Raw genomic sequence first — 20,737 nt, 5'->3', positions numbered from 1 at the left:
CAGACCGTGAGTAATGAAGAAGTTCAGAGATCAATCAGTTCCTCACTCCCACACCTGGTCATGAACTAGATGGGGAAATTGAGGTCTAGAGGGGAAAGGGGCCTGCCCTAGCACCTGGGGAGCTGGGCTGGGACTGAAACTCAGGCCTCTGCCTCCCAGGAGGGCACAAAGCCAGGCTGTCTCCTTCTTAGGTAGAGGAGAGAGCTCTAGGTGGGCCTTTGGTGACTCTTAAGAACCAAGCTGTTTTTCAGCTCTTGTCTGGGTACTTGACGCCAAGGGGCAGTGGAATGACAGCAAGACCTGAGCTAGGAGACTCAGGTATCTTCTGGGAATAAGCTCAGGAGTCCGCTGCATGTCCTGCCACCCCCACTTTGAGCTCTAGCCAACACCCAACAAACAGCCTTCTCTTGAGAAGGGCTTCCTCTGCTGTGATCAGGATTAAGACTGTTTCTGCTCTCTCCCTTAACCCATTAGCTCCACTAAACCACCCAGATTAAGGGGGTGGGGTAGGAATAGCCAGTGCCAGGTGACCTGAGCTGAAACAAGGAGACTCTCCCAAGAGACTGAGTTCCCTGAAGGCAAGGGCCAGCACCCCCTACTCTGGGAGTCCTAGCCCAGCCCAGGAATTCTGGGTCCAGAATTCCCAGAGCCCTGGGAAAACCTGGGTGTCTCTACCCTGGAGAGCTCGGCCAGACATGACCACACCGATCAACCCTCCACATGGCCCAGGATCTCAGGACAAAAAGCCCTCCCTGCTCCATTTGGCCCAGTTTCTTCCACAGCCTGCCCAGGAACCATGTGGCACTCAGACCACAGCTTCCCACCAGTGCCACTTTAGTTTGCCTCCTTTATTTTACCAAAAATAACAACAATAAAGTCTTCCCTCTGTTTCGCAAAAATAGATTTACCCCCTCCCCCCACCCCTCTCTGCAATCAGCCATTGGCCACAGCCTAGAATCCATCTCCCAATCCAGTCCTCCCTGGGGGAATGTCTGACCCACCCCCTCATTCCAGAGTCTCTGGCAAAGCTGCTGGGTCAGTGTGTTTCCCTTGGGAACTTCTCCGGAGGCAGCAGTCCCAGGTGCAGCTGGCTGGCCCCGGGAGCCCCATCTGCTTCCCTAGAGATCAGGCAGCTGCTGGGCCATGGAGAGGGGCATGATTTTGGAGGCTTGGCTCAGCAGACAACCTCAGCAGACCTGAGGGGTGGTAGGGCGCTCTGGCATCAGGCTAGACATCCTTGCTCAAAGCAGGAACAGCTGTGTCCTGGAGAGGGCCTGTCAAACCCTCTTTCCATGTGCATCTCATCTCCCTTTGCAGCCATCCACAGGCCCTGGGTGGGAGTAACTCCAGCTCCACAAAAGCCTTGCTGTGAGGCCTTGGACAGTTTCTCCCTGCCCTCCTCCTGGCCTCAGTTTCCTCCTTTGTACGTGGATGATTCTGTGAGACTGGATGATGCTCAGGTCCTTTCTGGCTCTCCATCCTGGCCTCCCAGCGTGGAGGCTCTGGCTGTCCCTGCCTCAGTTTCCCCACCCCTGGGTCTGGGCTCAGGGCTGGGCATGGGGTGCTGAGTAATGGAGTGCTGAATGAACATCCCAATTTCTCTGTGGGCAGCTACGCTCTGAGATCCAACCAGCTGGAATGTCTCAAGAATGGTTGGGAAGGAGGCAGGTACTTGCAGGCTGGAGGTTCTCCAAGCCCGGCAGAGTCTACTCACTAGCTACATGGTCCTCAATGTCCCAGGATGGGAGACAAGTCTCCAGAGTCTCCCAATTCAAGTTCCACTAGCTCCTCAGGTTGGAGCTATCTTGTACTGGGCTTCAGATCCTGGGAGCCAAGTCGATAGATTCTAGGAGCTAGACTGGAGCGTGTGATTCCCAATTTAAGGACCAGGAGACCTTCGTAAACATGAGGGATCACCCCCCTCCTCCAGGAAGCTGCCTCCAATCAGGCCTTCCTAGAGGCAGAGGGATGAGTGAAATGACAGCTGATGGGCACATCTGGCTGAGCGAATCAGAACCTGTGTGCAAATCAGAACCTGTATCTGTGGTGGGCCAGGGGTTTAGGTACCCAAGGCAAGGCTCCCCTTCCTGCTTGCCCCCAGCTCCTCAGAACTTATGCTTGTGGAAGACGGTAGCCTGGAAGGTTCAAACATAGAGCTACGTCTACAGCGACATTTTGTGCACTTACACACATGGTCAGACACACTGAGTGGGAACACTGACCTGTCATCATCCTACAGTGGTCATGGTCTGATGGTCCTAAACCCTACTCACTCTCTTCCTTCTTTCCTTCCATCCATTTACATAACATTTATGGAGGGCCTACTATGTGCCAGGGAGGTCTAAGGCAGCTAGCTCTCACAAACACACCCCGTAGTCAACATCACTTTCATACACACACAAACACACACAGACACACAGTCATCTGTGCTTACACACAGGCTGATCACTCTCTTGTACCTTTCTTGCCATCAACTCAGCCACATCCACATTTCCCAAATATGCTTGGGAACTACCATGGAAGGGTCAAGCGTCAGAGCAGAGACCCTCTAGCCCACCCTGCCCCTAGACTTCATGCCAGAGGGTTAGCTCCTCCTTCCCTTCTGCTTGCCCACTTTTAAGCTATCCCCTTCACCATTCACAAGCAGTCAGGGGGACATGTGGGCGGACTTCTGAGGACCAGAAGTCCAGGGGCTTTGGGTGTGTGGAGGGGTCCCAGGGCCTGCAGATTTCTCTGTCACCAGACTCCTGAGGGTCCCTTCCCCTAGCCACTCTGTGTTCAGATGATCCATCTGACGAGCAACAACATTCAGGCCTGGGCTCAGTGACAGATCCGCTCTGTCATCTCCCTCTGCAGAGACACAAGGTGGGAAACAGTCAGTCAGAGCTCACCCTGCCAGGTAGCCCCTTCCCAAACCCCAGGGCCTGGTTGGTCTTCTGCCTGAGCCTGGCCCCCTCCCCAACTCCAGGCTGCAGATCTGGGGTTGTAAGCTGACACTTGAATGAATTCTCTATTAAAGTACAGAATCCATGGTTAAAAGAGTTGCCTTCCCCTAATTTATCCACTTGAGTACTGGATTTTCTTAAAGCAGGTAGCCTCTGGATCTGAAAACTCACAGAGGCTAGCCCTGGGCGGGGAGGAGAGAGGGGGCTTGGCCTCACCAGTGGCTCCAGCTCCCTCTGGTCCACCAGGCTGAACTCGCGGATGAAGTAGTAGAAGTGCTTGTAGCAGGTGTTGACGTGCGCCTCGGCCCCCATGCTGAGGATGCTGTCGAAGTGGTGGATGTAGACGTGGACAAAGACGCGGAAGAGGCGGGTGAGGATCTTGGTGCAGACCTGCTGGAAGTTCCTGGGGAAGGGAACTCCTAGGGGCAGAGATGGGCAGAAGTTGGGGATCAGCATCTGGTGATGAAACTCAGCCCAGCCCTGCCCTCCCCCACATAGGCAGTCTTAGCCCAGGTTGGCCTCTTCCCTAGCACACTTCCCTGTGGAGACAGGGAGAGAGAAAGAGAAGGTGGTGGCTTTCTCCCATCCTTCCCTTTTTAAGGAAGCACACATCTGATTGTGCCTCTCTCTTGCTGAAATACAAATCATCTTCCACATTTTCCCGTTTCCCTGAGCAGGACTCTGCAACCTTGTTGGGGTCACTGACCAATCATTCTTAGACTATTATGAAAATTATGCCCAAATTCTCCCCAGAGATATGTGCATCTGCAGATGCTCTCAAATGATGTCCTTGGGTACAATTCCAAGGGGAGTTCATCAACATCTGGGGTCCTTTTTTTTTCTTTTTTTGTTGGTGAGGAAGATCTGCTCTGAGCTAACATCCGCTGCCAATCCTCCTCTATTTTTTTTTTCCCTTGAGGAATATTAGCCCTGAGCTAACATCTCTGCCAGTCTTCCTCTACTTTGCATCTGGGATGCCTCCACAACACGGCTGATGAGTGGAGTAAGTCTGTGCCTGGGAACCGAACCAGTGAACCCAGGCTGCCAAAGCAGAGTGTGCAGAACCTTAACTACTTGGCCATGTGGCTGGCCCCTGGGGTCCATTTTTAAAAACACGGGCCTTCAGGATTAAGTCCTAACTTTGCAGCACAGCACCTGCACAAGGCCTTTCATGATCTGATCCTGACCTCCCTCTCTGGCCCTACCTGGCTCTTTCCTCTTCACAACATTCACACAGCAGGCCCCAGATCCCCAATCCCGAGAATTACTGAATCTTCAAGAACTAGTTCAGCATCTCTCATTCCTTCAAATATTCAATCACACTCACAAAGAACCTTCCATCTAGGAGCTGGGCCCTGTGCTGGGCCCGCTGCACCTCTTGTCTGGGATGGTAGCCATTCTATATATGATAAGATGGAGGTGCATGAAGGTGGGGCCACTTGCCCGAGGCCACCTAACTACTCACTAGTACAGACCGGAGGCACGACTCAAAGCCTCCTGCACTGCACTGCAGCGCCCTTCAGAGATAAATGCCACGGACCCAGCCTGAGAGAAGCTCCAGGACCTATGAAAAAGGCAAATTTCTACACAGCCCCGACACTCAGGGTGGAGCTCTTAGTGGCTACGCCCTCTTCTCTGCTGTAGCAGAGCCATCCCAAGGTTAAGGCACAGGCACCTGGAGTCTCACCGGTCCGGGAGTCAAGGCAAGAAGGGAATAAGAGCCCAGCCATAGCGCCACCCTGGCCCACCCGGCTCCACGGCGCCCTTCTCCTTGCTCACTGCGCTTAGGTGGGGTTGTGCCCTGCCTCCTGTGAACGCTTCCAGGCCCTGCCCAGGTCCTTCAGACTTGCCCTGCCCATCTGGACTTGGGGCCCGGGCCTCAAGAGACCTGAACTGCAATTCTGAATCCCTTCTGATTCACTGCGCTGTCCCTCTCTTGGCCTCAGTTTCCTCCCACGTGAAATGAAAATACCCATTGTTGGGCATGACAGTGCAAGAAATGGCAGGACACCAGCTGGGGAGGGGCCGTGGGTACTCAATTGTGACTCAGTGCCCAGCTTCTCTCAGCATTCAGACTTCTCCCCTCTGGGCTTGACCACCCTGCCCCACCCATCTCTGATTCCAGTAGCCTTAACAAGGATGAACATGAGGCCAGGTGGGGGTGCGGCTGCTGTGATGAACATGGTGTCATGACTGCTCAGCTCCTGGCCAACACCCCCTCTTGTTGCCCTTGGGTGGTGAAGCAGGGCCAGGATGACATCACTCATCTCTCCTCCCTACCAGTACCTGCCCAGGCTGCCCAGCTGAGATAAGAGAAGGCCCCATGGCTTGGGCCTAACAAGGGAAAATTCTGCCCTCAGAGCCCTCTGAGGTGGAGATCCCACCCAGCCCATGCAATCCCCACCCCTTCCCTTTCCTGGGCCAGGAATCAGAGGGAACTCCCAGGAGGCTGCAAGTCAGATCAGCCCAAGCAGGGCAACCTGCTAGGAGCACTTTAAGGCACCTGTTCTGGAAGTTTCTGAGAACCATAGTGGCCTTGCCAGGTGGTCCCTTCAAGTTTCAGACAAGAAGAGCCCCAAACTTGGAGTCAGGCAGTCCTAGCTGGAGATGCCTGATGTTGAGCAGACACTTCACCTCTCTGCGCCTCAGTTTTCTCCTCTACAAAACAGGGATAAAAATCACAACCCCTGCTACAGAACTGCTCTATTAAACTCCCTGGCCAGGCCTCCCCCGCCTGCAGGTGGCACTCACCAATGCGCGTGGGAAAGACATCCTCGTCGTTAATGAGGCCCTCGATCCAGTCCATGAGCAAGGCCATGTAGCGCGGCGCCGAGAGCTTGGCCGGCCGCCGATACTGGCGCTCGTCCTGCCAGCGGTACTCGTAGCGGGGCCCGCCGGCCATGACTGGGCAGCTGGTCTCGCTGCAGCGCTCCGCCATGGTGCCATAGATGAGGTTGATGCGGTTGAAGAAGTCCACCACGTGCACGGCGATCCAGTCGTCAATGTTCTCCCCCGGGGGCAGCCTCACCACACTGCGCAGGTCCAGGCCCGACTTGAGCGATGCCTGAGCTTTCTTATACAGCTCAAAGCGCTGTGTGCCGGGCTCAAAGCGCTTCCGCGGCCGGAATGTCTTGTCCTTGGCGAACACCTGCTTCAGGCACAGCGCCATGGCCAGGCTGGGTCGAGGGCCAAGTGTCCAGGGGCAGGACCTGTGGATGCCCTGCTGGAGCCAAGGGTAGGGGAGCATAGTGGTCAGGTCCTTACCAAAAGGCCTTGGACTTCCCAACACATCATTTCCCTCTCACTTCTGAGCTTTTGGCCAACCTCTGCAGCCTCTGTCCGGGACCTAAATGCTCCTCATCCCCTCGGTCCAGCGCCCCAGCCCTATTTCCAGGCTACCCCAGCTCCCCTTGCCAAGCGCCCACAGCCCTCCCATCTTGTTTTGTTTCCTCTCCACTTTCATCGCATCTTACAGAGGGCTGGGCCTGGGCTCCCAACAGGTGCTCCTCAGACTTGCTGTTGACCAGTAGAGAGGCAGCACAGGCTTCCTGCAGGCCCACCAGGAGGCAACTGCCTGGACATGATGACCTGTGGGGGCCCCACAGGCCAGCTGGTGTAGCGTGGGAGAGCCTGGCTGCATTGTGCTAGGGACAGGGGATAGGGGGAGGGCCCCGCCTTCGGCTTCCTCTGGGATATCCCGTAGTCCATCCGGCCACCGGCCACCGGGGATTCCCAGGGAGCAGGAGGGACTTTTCTACCAAAAATGTCCTTTCCTTTTATTACCCTGAAAGAGGAAGGACCCCTCATATGGCCAGCTGGGTGGCCTCTGAGTGTGGCCCCAGGCACTGGAGAAGGGGGGAAGGGTGGCGGGTCTAGAAGGATGCCACTTCCTCCAACAGTGGCTGGAGATCCTTCACCCCAAGATAGCCTCCTCCAGCCAGAAACCCAAACCCAAACCCGAACGAGCCACTGGCCCCTGCCCCTGCCCCTGCCATTCAGGAGACATTCTAGAGTACCTACTATGTGCCTGGCACTGGGAGATAGGACAATGCAGTCAGATCCACCCAGCTGGGTGCATCTAGAATTCAGACAAATTTGCTTTGCCTCTTAGAATTGAAGGATCTCAGACTCAGAACAGACTTTGGGGACAGCAATGAGGGCCCCAGGCTTGGAGGCAGGAGTCCTGGGTCCTAGTCCCAGCTCTACCATGGCTGGGTGACCCCTGTAGTAGGCATGGATTTGATCCAGGTAACTTCCTGGGTCACTCTGATACAGGCCAGGTTTCTGGGACTCCTGCGGCAGTCAGCTCACATCTCATCTCCCCGGGGAGTGTGTGAGCGCTTGGGAAATGCAGACCTAGGTGCCTGCTCAGACTGGAATTTAGCCACAAACTGAGCACTGACCCTGGCTCCAGACTGTGCACTGAGCTCTGGCTCTAGGCTGAACTCTGACCTGGCCCTGACCCCGGTCACTGTGAGTCCTGGACTCCAGCCCTAGGCTGAGGCTTGAATACAGCCACGAAGCCTGGCCTTGACCTCAGAGCTGACACTGGAGCCTCTTCCTTTCTCACATTGCTAGTAATGCTGGGACAGGACTGGGGACGGGAGGATGGGACAGGGTGACAACAGGGTGTAACCAAAGGCACAGCACACATGGGTGGCTGGGAGGTGTCACATCAGGCAACAAGTCAAGGTAGTGGAAGAGAAGTTTCGAAGGAGGTTCTTCCCCGTACCCACAACAGGCAGGCCAGGAGGGGACAGTGAAGTAAAATGAGAGGAGTTTGGCGGGTAGGGGCAGGTCTCCCGGCAGAATCTTGTCTTCTTGAAAAAAACCCCAAAGATGTGGCAGGTCATCTTATCCATCCCCTGCCCCTTGACTTCTCACCCAAAGAAGTCCCCAGAGTGGGACCCGAGCTTCCTGACCCAAGAGAAGATGTGTCTTCAGGCTTCACTCGCCACCTGCGTTCTAAACTCTGCTTGGGCAGGTGCTTCCAAAATCATTCACACTGCCATTAGGTGGGGCTCCTGGCTCTCCACCTCCGCACAGTCCCCTTTACGGACAGTTACCAACAAGCCCCCCCCCCCCTCCCGGCATTCAACACTGCACCCCACCTTTCTGCCCCACTGCCCTACACCCACCACCCTGGGCTTCCTCCTGATGCCTGAACACACCCTCATCCTCCTACCTCTGTGTGTTTTCATACACTGGTCCCTTTGCCTGACTACACATGGTCAGGTTGAATGTTACTTACCCCCACAGCCCCCTCTTCTGAACCCAGAGCACTTTCTCCTTGGATGGAGGCTGCTCTTCGGTCACTGCTGTCCTCACCCACCTCACCCCACAGCCTAGGTCAGGGCCTGGCACATAGTTGATGCTCAGGCTTTAAAAGCTTAGAATCAAGAATCTCAGGGTTGAAATAGTTCTGAGACCAACTGGTCCAACCCACTTCTTGTACAGATGGAGAAACTGAGGCCCAGAAAGGGGACTTGAGGCGCCTGTGTTCACACAGCAAGTTACAGGCAGGGGATCTCCAAAGGCAGAACTGGGAAGTGGGATAACCATGACCATGAGCAAAGGGCCATTTTCCTGCACTGGCTGGTCGCTGGTCTGGTAGAGATGAGGGGACAGGAGGGGAGTGGAGGCAGAGGGGAAGCATCTTCTCACCAACTAGACCAACCTGATTCCTGCTCTCCCAGCATGCTGAGCCTCCCCCACACCCTCACAGCAAGTTGGATGTCCTGACCAGTGACCCAGAGTCCCACCTTCCTGCGGCAGAATTTCAAGGCCTCGGTCTTTCCCCAGGAAAATGTAAGCTTGGGGGCGGGAGGATCCATAGGTGCCCTTCTATCCATGGTCCTTGTCTCTTCACTTCCCACTCCAAAGCCCCTACTGAGTTTCTGTCCCTCACAGAGCCTCTGTCCCCTCCCTGAACCATGGCCATTCCCCCTCCTAGTCTCCGTTTTCTAACTCTGGATGTCCTTTTACTCCTAAAGTAGCCAGTGATGGCTCATATCCTGGGTGGACTTCTGGCTTCCCAAATGAAGACCAGAGTGGCCCTGCCTCTTTCTGCCACTTAGCCCCCCGCCAGGGCCACACCTGCCACTCTCCAGGCCTGGCCCAGGATCTTGGCCAGGGGATGGCCCCAGTTTGAACTCAGAATCCAGCCTAGGGCGGTGCCATGTCGGGGCGCCCTGCAGGGGAGAGATCCAAGAGGAAAGTATAGGCAGAAACTCCATGCTCTTCCTCGCAGCGCTCACCCACGCCCACCCCTCGGCCTCCTGCTGGACCCCCTGACTCCCACCACTCTCCCTCGCCCAGCTGCCAGGGGAGAAGTTCGTAGGACCCAGAGGAGCAGGCCTGACATTTCCGCTCCTGAAGACACGCCCCCTTCAAACACCGCCACCCCCTCAACCCCGACTTTCGCAGCTTTTAGTTTCGGACCCCGGACCGAAGACTGTGGCCAGCCTGCCTTCGGGCGGAGGTCGCCTCCGGACAGTGCCACTCCAGGGACAGCCGCAGAAATGAAAGTGGGAGCAAGGCTGGGCCGCGTGCGCGGCGGGGGCGCTGGGGCGCGGGCACTCACTCACGGGGTCCTCGTCTGGCTGCCGGGTCACATCCCCAGCGCCCTGGGTCGCCTTGTTCTGCCGGTCCTCCCACCCTGCCGGTTCTCTCGCCTGTCCGCCTGTCCGCCGGCCTGCCCCGCCGGGCCGCTGTCGCCCTCCCGCCCCCAAGGCGACGCCGGCTCCGCCCTGTCCCTCCCGGGCCCCGCCACGCCGCGGCCCAGGGGCGGGGAAGAGGCGGGGAAAGGGGACCCTCCTCCCCCCAATGCACAGACACACTCTCTGTCGCCTTTCCGCAAAGTCGTGCTCCCGGCTTCCCTAGCTGGCACTCTCAGTTATCTCAGACTTACCCAGGAAGCAGCCTCAGCTTTCCCGACTGTAAAATGGGGCCAAGCTCAGCTTCCGTCTGGAGCAGAAACAAAAGAGCTGCTAGATAATGGTGGTTTCCTTGCCCTCCTAGAATCAAATGTGTCTCACTTGTCCCTGAGCTCAATAAGGGATCAGGTCTGCCCTATACAATTTCATGCCCTCAGCTCCTGGCAGAGTGCCTGGCAGTAGCAGGCACTTAATGCCCACTTGCTGAATGAATGAATGAATGAATGAATGCCTTGGGACTCATGAGTGAGTCCCTCACCCCAGCACGTGGCAGTGAGGAGTGCTCACATCACAGACGTTCCCCTCCCTCAGCGGAAGTCACCCCCTTTCCCATTGCCGGACCTTTGTTGCAGCTGCTCCCACTGTGGGCTGTCTTCTCCCCCTCCTTCCTACCAACCAAATCCAAACTATTCAAGACCTGATCCGCTCTCCCTCCTTGTCTGCCTGGGTTCCTCCCCTGAGGGCAGACAGATATCCCGCACCAGCTCAGTGCGCACTGTGGGCCCCAGGCCCAGGGTCCAGTTGGCTGGCTCTGTCCTGGGATGGGAGGGAAGGTTGGAGGCCTTCTGGGGGTGGGAGGACCAAGGCAGACAGATGGCTGCAGAAGTCACTCTGGAGGGGTGTGGGAGGTAGCGGAGACCTGGAGGTGGGCATTTACAGTGGCATAGATGCCTCACTGAGCTCCCCTTGTTTCTGGATCTTCTGGTTGTTCAATGGCGTGAGAACACACTGGATCCTTAAGAATCCCAGCTCAGAGAACTGAGGATTCATTCTTTTGTTGAGCATCTATTTTTGCCCCAGTCTAAAGCTCTCTCTTTTTTGGCTGTCTGAGTCTTAACACTGCCCCAAGTCCCCTATAAACAAACATATGCGTGCTCTAGTGCATGCAGAAGGAATTCAAATCTAGTCCTTCATTTGTTTGATATCCTAATCAATAGCCTTTATTGAGCATGACTCTGTGCACTGAGAGCAGGGGATCAGCTGATGAAGCTGTCCCAGCCCCTTACCTCAGCCGACAACAGGTCAGCAGCGGGGGACAACACACAGAGATAACACAAGGTCAGAGCTCAGTTTTCCAGAAGTGAGAACATGGCTAGAGACTGCTAATGAGCTCTTTGTAAGAGTGGGGTTATCTACAGGAAACATGTGGAACACCCAAACCGGGCACTTTGAGGAGAGTTTAAGGCAGGCACTATTTAGAGCTGCAGCGAGGGTGTATGGAAACTGCACAAAGGGCTAGCAAGAGCAGCCCTTCGCTGTCTACCCCAGGCTGAAGGAGTGCTGAGAGGGAGGGGTAAAGTGGGAGTGAGGAGGAGGGGGCTGCTGATGGGAGCTGTGGCCCGAGGTCGAGGGGCATACCCAGCCCACAGCGATCATGCTGCGAAGGACTGGGGGTGAAAAGGGGCCTCACTTCTCTCCCTCCCTCCCATCTCTGGCCAGGTTTCCCCACTGGCCCAATCCAACCCTTGAAGCCAAGGACGAGGGAGTCTGTTGACGCAGTGCCTAGAGGTCGGCCTCCTGGGCCTAGAGCTAGGGGGAGAAGGGTACATCTGGGGGCAACAGAAGATACTTGGCGCATGGGCTCAGGGACTTAACTTTGCAAAGGAAATAGAAACTGCTTGTGCTTTCCTTATCATTCAGTTCTAAATATTTCATAATTTCGTTGTCATTTCCTCTTTAACCCATGGATGATTTAGAATTGTGTTTTTTAGTTTCTTGGACTGTGGGAGGCTTGTGTTTTTCTTTTTCACTTCTAATTATGTTGCGTTGTGGTTGGAGATCATGGTCTGTAAGATTCTTTGGAATGTGATGTGACTCCCTCTGTGGCTTTGTCCATGGTCATTTGCTGTATGTCTGAGCTGGGTTTTAGAGGATGGGCAGGAGTTTGCCTGGTGAAGAGTGAAAAGCACAGAATCTTATGTTGTAGGAAATACAGATGATCTATTTTGAAGGAACTTCAGGAGTTCCCAGATCAGCCACAGAGCCCCTGGGTGTCAGTAAAAGTGGACAGGCTGGCAGGTGGGATGGCAGGCAGGTGGAAGGGTTGGGAGAAGCCAGAGACAGCCCAGATCTTGCAAGCACCTGCACCCCCTTACTGCGGCTCTCATTCTGGGCTAGAGAGGCCTTGTTCCTTCAGGAGGCTCTGCTGGGGCTGAGGAGACCCAGGCCTCGGAGAACAAGGTCCTGGCCTTACCATGTATTAACTAACCGTGTGACCTTGGGTTACTCTTGTCCTCTGTGATGACACGCTGTAACCCTGCAGCACTGCACACCCACACAGGACAGGCACTGTTCTCTGCCACTGTGTACTCAATATAAGTGGCTCAAATAAAGCCCTGTTTTGCAAGCTTGGTGGAAGCCATGGAGAATCTAGTTGAGGACATACCCTCTTCCACTGCACAGCGCTGGCACATGACTCTTCCATGGGAGCTCCAAGTGGCAGCAGGGTGGCATCCAGACCTGGGCTCCTGCCCTGCTGTGTGCCTCTGGGAAAGCCTCTGCCCTTCTCTGGGCCTCAACTTCCCCATCTGTACCACAAAAGCATCTTTCAGCCATACCATTCCAAGTGCCTTACCAGGTCCAACTCCGTGTTTCTGCCCCTGTGGGCCTGTACAGCGACTCCACTGATACAGAGCGGCCTCTCCCTGGGGACTCCCCAGGCCCTCCTTTGCCAGGAAAAGCCCCCCAGCCCCACACCGCTCTCAGAATGAGCTACAATATCCCCAGCTCGCCCTACCAGGCACCAGCAGCACCTGTAGCATGTAGGCCCACCTTCTCCTCACTCTTTCCCAAGAAAAAGTTTCCATTCAGCTTCTGCCCCTCCCTGCCCAGAAGGCAGGATCTCCCATCCCGGGTCTTTTATCCTGGCACATGGAGGAAAAAGCGAAGGATACCCTCGTGGCGGTAAGAAGAATTGAGCTTAGACTTCCTTTCGCTTAAAGAAGACAAATTCAAGGGAATGTGGCAGGGGAAGACAAGGTTGAAAAGAATGTACATTAAATTTCTGCACGACCTTGGGCAAGGCCTTTATTCTCTCGGAGCCTATTTCCCCTTCTGTAAAACAGAAACAACGACACTAATATGTGCCCCACAGAAGAGCTGTGAGGATCAAATGTGAGAGCCCTGGTAAACGGCAGAAGGCTCTGGCCCGTCTTTTTGGGGGTGCTGGCTTCAAGCACCCAGAGGCTTTTTTGTAGAAGAGGGATTGCACTATTCCTGTGGTCTTGGAGGGCAGGGGGCAGACACCCAGGACAGTACATGAGGAGAAACTCAGCACATGAGAGCTGTCCAACCACGCAGCCTGGGTGGATGGACCCACTTCTCAGGAGGGAAGTGTGCAAGCAAAAGTGGCAAAGTCCCCTGCAACACGGGCTTCAGAGGGTTTCAATCCCTTTGCAGAGCAGGAGAGCCCTCTTGACCCTGAGAACCTCAGACTCGTTTCTGTGCTCAAAGCTCCTCCTCCCTCCCGGCTCCCGGTCCACCTGGGAGGCTTTGCTCTCACCTATGCAGGTTTCAGGCCTTCCATTTTGGGAAGGAGATCTCAGGAGATTGGTGGAAGTCTGGTGTGCATAAGGGCCTTAGGACGATTTCACAGTCCTCCTGACCTGACCTCCAAAATGGCCTGGCAGGCATTGCTCTCTCCCGCTGGTGCACGCTCTCCAACCACTTCCCAGCTCAGGGTGTCCCAGGAGAGGAGGTGATAGCTGTGTGTGTGCAGGGGGTGCTCACCAGTGTCCAGGCTCAGCCATCCATGGAACCCACCACAAAGCCTGCACAGGAAGTTCTGTCCAACCCTAACCCCTCTTCTGCCACTGTGGTGCCTCAAATTCAGCTTCTGGGGCTGCCTGCCTGGAGCACCACCCTAGTTCAGAGCCCGTCTCCTACAGGAAGCCTCCCTGGTGCTTTCTTCCTTCCTCCACAGCATCCCTTCTCCAAGTGTGTTCGGTAACACCTGCCTTAGAGTCACCAGTGGGGGTTCCTTACAGAGTACCATCTGATTCTGGCCAAGCCTGGAGATCTAACTCTCAGTTGCAGGAAGGACTGGGAATTGAGGAACAAGTGAAATGATATCGGAGGGATGAAATCAGCAAAATCCAGAAAGAGGAAAATTCTGTAGGACAGATTCTCAACAAATAAGTGGCAAGAATACAAAAGAGATGAGGGGACACCTACAAATTAAAAGTGAATTAAGATGGAATACTGCTCAGCAATAAAAACAAACAAACTATTTGATACTTGTAACAACTTGCATGGATTTCAAGGATGTCATGCTGAGTGAAAAAATTCAGTCTTAAAAGGTTACATACTGTATGATTTCATTTATGTAAGTTCTCAGAATGACAAGATTATAATGATGGAGAGCAGATCAGTGGTTGCCAGGAGTTAAGGTTGGGAGGAGGGTGTGACTATAAAGACAGAGAACAAGGGGCTTTCTCTGGGTGATGTTTTGTATCCTGATTGTGGTTCCACAAACCTACACATGTGATAAAATTTCATAGAACTATGTACAAAAGGAAAAACTTAAAAATGAGTGCATATAAATCCTGGTGAAACCCAAATAAAGTCTGTGGTTTTAATAGTATTGTACTAATGTCAATTTCCTAGTTTTGATAATTATACTATGGTTATGTAAGATGTTATCTTTGGGGGAAGCTGGGTGAAGGGTACACAGAAATTCTCTGTATTAGTTTTACAACTTCCATGTGAGTCTAAATTATTAAAAAAATAAAAGCGTTTTTTTTTTTTTTTTTTTTTTTGAGGAAGATTAGGCCTGAGCTAACATCGGCTGCCAATCCTCCTTTTTTTGCTGAGGAAGATTGGCCCTGAGCTAACATCCGTGCCCATCTTCCTCTACTTTATATGTGGATGCCTGCCTCAGCATGGCTTGCCAAGCAGTGCCATGTCCACACCCGGGATCCGAACTGACGAACCCCAGGCCGCCGAAGCAGAACGTGCGCACCCAACCTTTGTGCCACCAGGCAGGCCCCAAAAGCTTTTTTTAAAAAAGACTGATTTAAAAGACATATCCAGTTGCAAGGTGTGGATCTTGTTTGAATTCTGATTTGAACAACTGAGCTGTTAAAAAAAAAGTTATGAGATAACTGGAGAAATGTGAATATGACTGCACATTTGATAATATTAAGGAATTATTGTTATTTATTTTAGGAATTTTTTTTTGTATGCTTGAGGAAGATTGGCTCTGAGCTAACATCTTTGCCAATCTTCCTCTTTTTACTTGAGGAAGATTGTCACTGAGCTAACATCTGTGCCAGTTCTTCCTCTGTTTTACGTGGGATGCCACCATAGCAGGGCCTGATGAGCGGTGCTAGGTCCGTGTCCAGGATCCAAACCTGTGAACCCTGGGCCGCCAAAGCAGAGCGTGTGAACTTAACCACGATACCACTAGCCTGGCCCCCTTTAGGAATTTTTTTTAAAGTTCTCATCTTTTAGAAATATAAACACAAGTCTGTACGGATGAAACAATATAATATCCAGCATTTGGAGGGAAAGTGGGTGGGGGTATAAATGAAACCAGATTGTCATGTGTTGCATATTTTTTATGTTGGGTCATAGGGACTTGGGGTTCATTATACTATTGGCTCTACTTTTGCACATGTTTGAAAATTTCAACAATAAAAAGTTTAGAAAAGAAAACACACAAAAGGCAGATTTCTGGGCCTCTCTCATAGAGATTTTGTTTCAGTGTCTCTGGAGTGGGCTCAGGCGTCTATTTAGCAAGCTGCCCAGGTGATGCTTATATGGAAGACTAAGGTTTGAGAACCTCTGCTATAGACTGAATGTGTTCCCCCCAAATTCACATTTTGAAACCTAAGCCCCAGTGTGATGATGTTTGGAGGTGGGGCCTTTGGGAAGGATGACTTCATGAGGGTGGAGCCCTCAGGAATGGGGTTAATGCCCTTATAAAATAGACCAGAGGGCTCCCTTCTCTTTCCACCACGTGAGGACACAGTGAAAAGATGGCCACGTGAACCAGGAAGCAGTCTTTGCCAGACACCGAATCTGTGGGTGCCTTGATCTTGGACTTCTCAGGCTCCAGACTGTGAAAAATAAATTTCTGTTGTTTATAAGCCACCCAGCTTGTGGTATTCTGTTATAGCAGCCCGAATGGACTAAAACGACCTCTTTCTGTTCCCCTTATTACTCGAGGGGGGATAAAAATGGGGGCCTCCCAGAGGGGAGGGGTGATGTCTTCTAGTAATAGTAGTAGTAAATTAGTATAGTTTTACCATCTTACAGAGACAGTTGGGTGGGATGGAAACAGCACACCTGTTTCATTCATTTGTTCATTCATTCATTCATTCATCAGATGTCAGGCACTGTTTCTGGGCCAGGTGCTGACCTTGCTCTTGTTTTGCGGGTGATGACAAAGCCCTCGGTCTTCTGAGGAACTTCCACCAGGTGTCCCACTTCATAGCTCCTAAGACTGAGGCTGTGGAAGATCACGAGCCAGCAACAGGGCAGGGAGGGACTGGCTCTTAAAGGGGAAGGGTCCTTGGCTATCAGTCTAGTCTCCTCAGAGTACAGGGCAACTCTGAGGCACAGGGAGGAAAAAGGGTCAATAATGATAATAAAAACCATTCTGCGAACCTTCTATATACCTGTGCTTGAGATGCATTGTCTCATTTCTTCGTCTCATCAACCTTGGAAGGAGGGTTTGTCTTTCCATAGCTGTTAAGTTGTCCTCTCCAGGTGGAGGGATGGAGGGGCGGGAAAGAAAAAGACAGTCCCACTAAAGGGGAAGCAGGGATTGGACGTGTTAGGATGACACCCCAAACTCTGCCCTGCAGTGCTCCCAGGAGGACCCGTAGGTCCCATCTTGGCTTCATTTTCTGGAGGTGGGAAAACTGTTCCCCACAGTCAGGAAGCAGCAATGCAGGCAGTGGGCGGGGCCTGCTCACTTGGTGGAGACTCACATTGCACCCTGTGGATCTGGATTCCACAGCAAGTACAGCCTGTGACTTCCCGCTTGTCATGGGGCTGCATCTGGGGCTTTTTCAAGAAGCAGCTTTGCCCAAGGCTAAGGGAACGAATGGTGTGCTCCTCTTTTCCCCGGGAAGTCTTCCTAAAATACACCAGCTGCCTGGAACCAACCTTCCTCAGGGGGGAGCCCTTGGCACAGAAAGTTCCTAGTGCTTGCAGATATGCTCCTTGGTTAAGCCCACGAGACTCTGTCTTCCCTTTTGGACCGTAAACCCTGAAAAGTGGGTTCTTATTTATTTTACCTCCTCCCATGGAACCCTGTAGCAACAACTGACAGTTGTAAGGAACTTTCTGGTTTACTAAGTGCTTTCACCCCTCTGGTCATTTTTGAGTCCTGCAACAACCCTGGGAGACAAGTATTAGCTCCAAGAGGTGAAATGACTTAGCCAAGAGGCACGGCCGGAAAATGGCAGAGTTGGAACTCAAACCCAGGCCTCCTAACTCCAATCATGCGTGCCCCCAGCCCCCTGCCATGCCCCACAGTGCCTGAGTGTTTAGCAGATACACTGCTTAGGAGCTATCTCCCATGACCCACCCAGGAAGGAGAACAGATCAGTTTGAAAAGCTGACCTCATCCCAGGACTCTTCCCTAGAAACAGACAATAATCAAATCCTCGTTTTTCAGATATGTTCCAGTTGAGTTGCTTGGGACCAAAGTGCAGAGAAAATTTGCAACAAAGAGATAGAAGGAATGTTGCCACCAACCCTAGACACTTTTCTAAAAATGTTCTCCTGGGAGAGTAGATGATAATGCAGACAGTTGTGCCTGATCCGTGTTAAAGCAGTTAACAGCATTCAGTTCACTGACCATCCTCAGTAACCTTGACACCACCTTAGATTTCTCGCTCACTCTTTCAATACCCTTGGAAAATCTGCTGGGGCAGGTCCTATCCCGTACAGTCTACAGACAGAGAGAAAGTCATTTAATGTGAGCTGAGGGTAGAAAAGGAGAAAGAGATAGGAAGGAGACCAAGTACAGAGAGGAGAAGGGGTTCAGGAAACAGAGGCTATCTGAGGGTCACTTGGTTTCTAGAGTAGAGGGTCGCCCACCTCTGGGAAGAAGGCACATGGTAGACCACCACTGAAATACCCAGAGCTTCCCTGACCTTGACAGCAATTCCCTCTCCACAGGGGCGTTCGGAGGACACACTGCAGGCTGCTGGCTCTGAGACAAACTGAGAAGGGCAAGAAAGTTCCAGCCAATCAATCCCAGCTCCAATGGGGTGTGAGTCTCCCAGCCAAGCTCTGTAGTGAGTTCCCATCCATTCCCCATATGGCTGCCAGCCCAGCTCTCCATATATCATCCACCTCCACTCCCTCACCACAGACGAGAACAAACGCACACGGGGTGGAGAGCTTCAGCCTACACAGGCAACACACAATTCTCCACGCAGCTGCAGGAGCCAGGCACAGATAATCCAGTGCAACAGATAAGCCAGCATTTGGCTCCAGGGGTCATGAGCCCGGGGAATTCTCAGCTCTCACAATCAAACTAAGAATCTGGACTCTAAGAATCTGGGAAGGCCTCTGCTGTCCTCTGTTGTCCCTCAAGGTTGTCATCCAAGACATGCTAGGAACAGCTAGTCTCATCCCAGAAATCTTCCCTAGAAGCAGACAATAATCTAATCCTTGTTTTTCAGATATTTTCCAGTTGGGTTGCCTGGGACCAAAGTACAGAGAAAGTTTGCAACAAAGAGAGAGGAGGAATGTTGCCACCAACACCCTGTGTGACGTTGGGGAAGTCATTTCACCTGGTCTGCGGCTTTTCTCCTCATCTGTAAAATTGCTAACTTATTGCAGGGGTTCCCAACCAGGCTGAGCCTCAGAATTACCCAGAGAATTTTTTTTAGTAAATAGTTTCCCAGGTCCCACCCTAGACCAAAAGAATCCATATTTCAGTGGTGGGGCCCAAGAATGCACATCTTTGACAAGTTTTCAGGTGTTTCTGAGGCCCAGCCAGGTGGGAAAATTATGTTGGTTTCTTTAAGCTATAAACTGTTACCTCTAATGAGTTGGAATTAAAGAAGAAGAGGTCTATAATCAGGAGTACCTTGGTCACAGATAAGCCATCCACAAATAATCAGGCAGGCCCTGCACCTTGGCCTGGATCTTCAAGTGTCACCTGGCTTCTGACCCAGCTGTCACTCCCAGGCTCTGGGTCTGCCTAGCTGCCTGCCCTCACTCCCTGCTCCCCTTACCCAGGTGTGGGCACTGGGTCCAGCCAGCTGGTGATTAAGGAGAGAGAAACAGTGCTCACTCCAACCTATATGCTCTGGTCTGGGTTAACCCAGCCTTCCCCTCCTTGCTCCTACCCACCGGTTTGTGAATCCAGCCTTGAGATTCCCAAATTCCTAGTGCCATGCCAGGATTTCTGAAAATGTCAACATAGTACAGGAAAAATAGCATCACAGAAACTTGTGCTCTCGAAGCAGAATGTCTATGTTCTAGAAGCAGATCTATGTTCCAGAAGTAGAAGATCCCACCTCCTCTACATGGGAGATGTGTGCCTCGAAAAGGCCAAGTACTTAATCTAGTGCCTACTATTTTGCACTTTTATTCTGTGTGAAGCACAGTGTTAAGCACGCTACATATACTATACCACTTAATCCTTTTAACTTTTCAGATAGGACTATCATTTTTTATTTACAGATGAGAACACAATGGCTCAAAGAGATTGAGTAACTGGTCCAAAGGCAGAGCTGGGATTTAGAACTTACTCTTAACATCTATGATGCTGTCTCCCCAGGGATATCATTTATAAAACGAGAGTAATGCTATCCTCATAGTATTGTTGAGGAAGATCAAATGGAAGAAACTTAGGCAGTGGAAGCAAACATCTCAGAGAGTCCGCTGGGAGTCATGCACCAAATGAGGCTCAGCAAAACACCTCTGTGTTGCCTCCCATCCCCTACAAAATCAGCGTCAAAATATAAGATCTGTCAGCTACTTCCCATCTGACCAGAGGCAAGGCCAAAAGGGGAGAATAAATGAGGGTTGAAGAAATAAGAATGCGAGGCGGGGATTCATGCCAAATCATGAATATAGGTCCAATAACAACAAAAAGGATCTCAGGGTCACAGTGGACCAAAAGTGAAACATGACTCAGTAGTGATATTTCAAACCAAGGGAAGGATTTTTTTGGGGGTGAGTGGGTAAGTGGAACACTTGAGGGGACACCATTTACCTCTGATTATTGCCGTGGCAGATGTAGAAGACTAAGGAAACTCACATCTGTTGGGAGGGACACAGGTTCTGGGCGACAGTCAAGATTCAAGTCAAGATGTGATGACAACCCTGGGCTGAAACCAGCCAGATGAAATGAAATCAGGATATGTGTAGAGGCCAAAAATCAAAGAGTTCCAGAGTGAGGCAAGGGCAAGGTGGAGGAGTCAGTAAGGTGACCTTAGGTAGTGGCAGTGTGGGGAGATGACTGCCAGGTGGGCCATGCTGCTTCCCAAAGGACTGCCATCCTAAATCTCCTCTGGTCACTCCATAAGGCTATGTTGGGTTCAAGTCCCCACTGTGAGGCAGGCTCTGGTGAGTTAGTCTGTCCAGAAGCAGGGGTTGGGGTTTTCGGTCATATGAGGAAAGACAGAAGGCTGTGTAATCTGCTGTAAAGTCTCCAAGGCAACTTGAGAGCTGTCGTCACACATCATCAGGAGAGGCTGTGAGGTAGAAAAGTGAACAGACTTTTCTGGGAGGCTTCAGCTACGTCAGGCAGAACAAAGGCCTGTAAGGGAGTGACAGGCGGCGAAATTTCACTGCAGGGGAGGGAAGAACTTGCTGTCACTCAGAGGTGTCTCTGTGAGGGAGAGGCAGGGCACAGGTCAGCTGGCAGAGCAGAGAGCTCCCAGT

General features: G+C 52.4%; 1 protein-coding gene across 4 annotated transcripts; it reads right to left on the bottom strand.

Annotated features, from left to right (window-relative positions):
• Window positions 1-833: 833 nt before the first annotated feature.
• Window positions 834-9,703, bottom strand: MOB3C (MOB kinase activator 3C). Of its 4 annotated transcripts, none has more exons than XM_005607077.4 (4): window positions 9,529-9,703; window positions 5,697-6,165; window positions 3,162-3,364; window positions 834-2,850 (listed from the first exon to the last, which is right to left on the bottom strand). In XM_005607077.4, exons 2-4 carry the CDS (start codon window positions 6,112-6,114, stop codon window positions 2,821-2,823), a joined length of 651 nt encoding a protein of 216 aa, XP_005607134.1. In that variant the 5' UTR covers window positions 6,115-6,165; window positions 9,529-9,703; the 3' UTR covers window positions 834-2,820. The 4 variants fall into 4 exon arrangements, with proteins under 4 accessions (XP_005607134.1, XP_005607135.1, XP_005607136.1 ...); XM_005607078.4 differs by having other exon boundaries at window positions 5,697-6,168; window positions 9,529-9,691; XM_005607079.4 differs by having other exon boundaries at window positions 9,533-9,689.
• Window positions 9,704-20,737: the final 11,034 nt, after the last annotated feature.

Source organism: Equus caballus, chromosome 2 (genome assembly GCF_041296265.1).
Source record: "Equus caballus isolate H_3958 breed thoroughbred chromosome 2, TB-T2T, whole genome shotgun sequence".
In the NCBI taxonomy this organism is placed as follows: domain Eukaryota; kingdom Metazoa; phylum Chordata; class Mammalia; order Perissodactyla; family Equidae; genus Equus; species Equus caballus.
Note: the sequence above shows the minus strand (reverse complement) of the source record. Positions and strands in the feature narration are given on the sequence as shown.

Coding starts and splice junctions, on each gene's coding strand:
- MOB3C (XM_005607077.4), bottom strand. CDS start 6,114: ATGGCGCTGTGCCTGAAGCAGGTGTTCGCCAAGGACAAGACATTCCGG. Junction 3,365..5,696: donor TGTCTTTCCCACGCGCATTG/GTGAGTGCCACC, acceptor CTCTGCCCCTAG/GAGTTCCCTTCCCCAGGAAC. Junction 2,851..3,161: donor AGAGGGAGCTGGAGCCACTG/GTGAGGCCAAGC, acceptor GTGTCTCTGCAG/AGGGAGATGACAGAGCGGAT.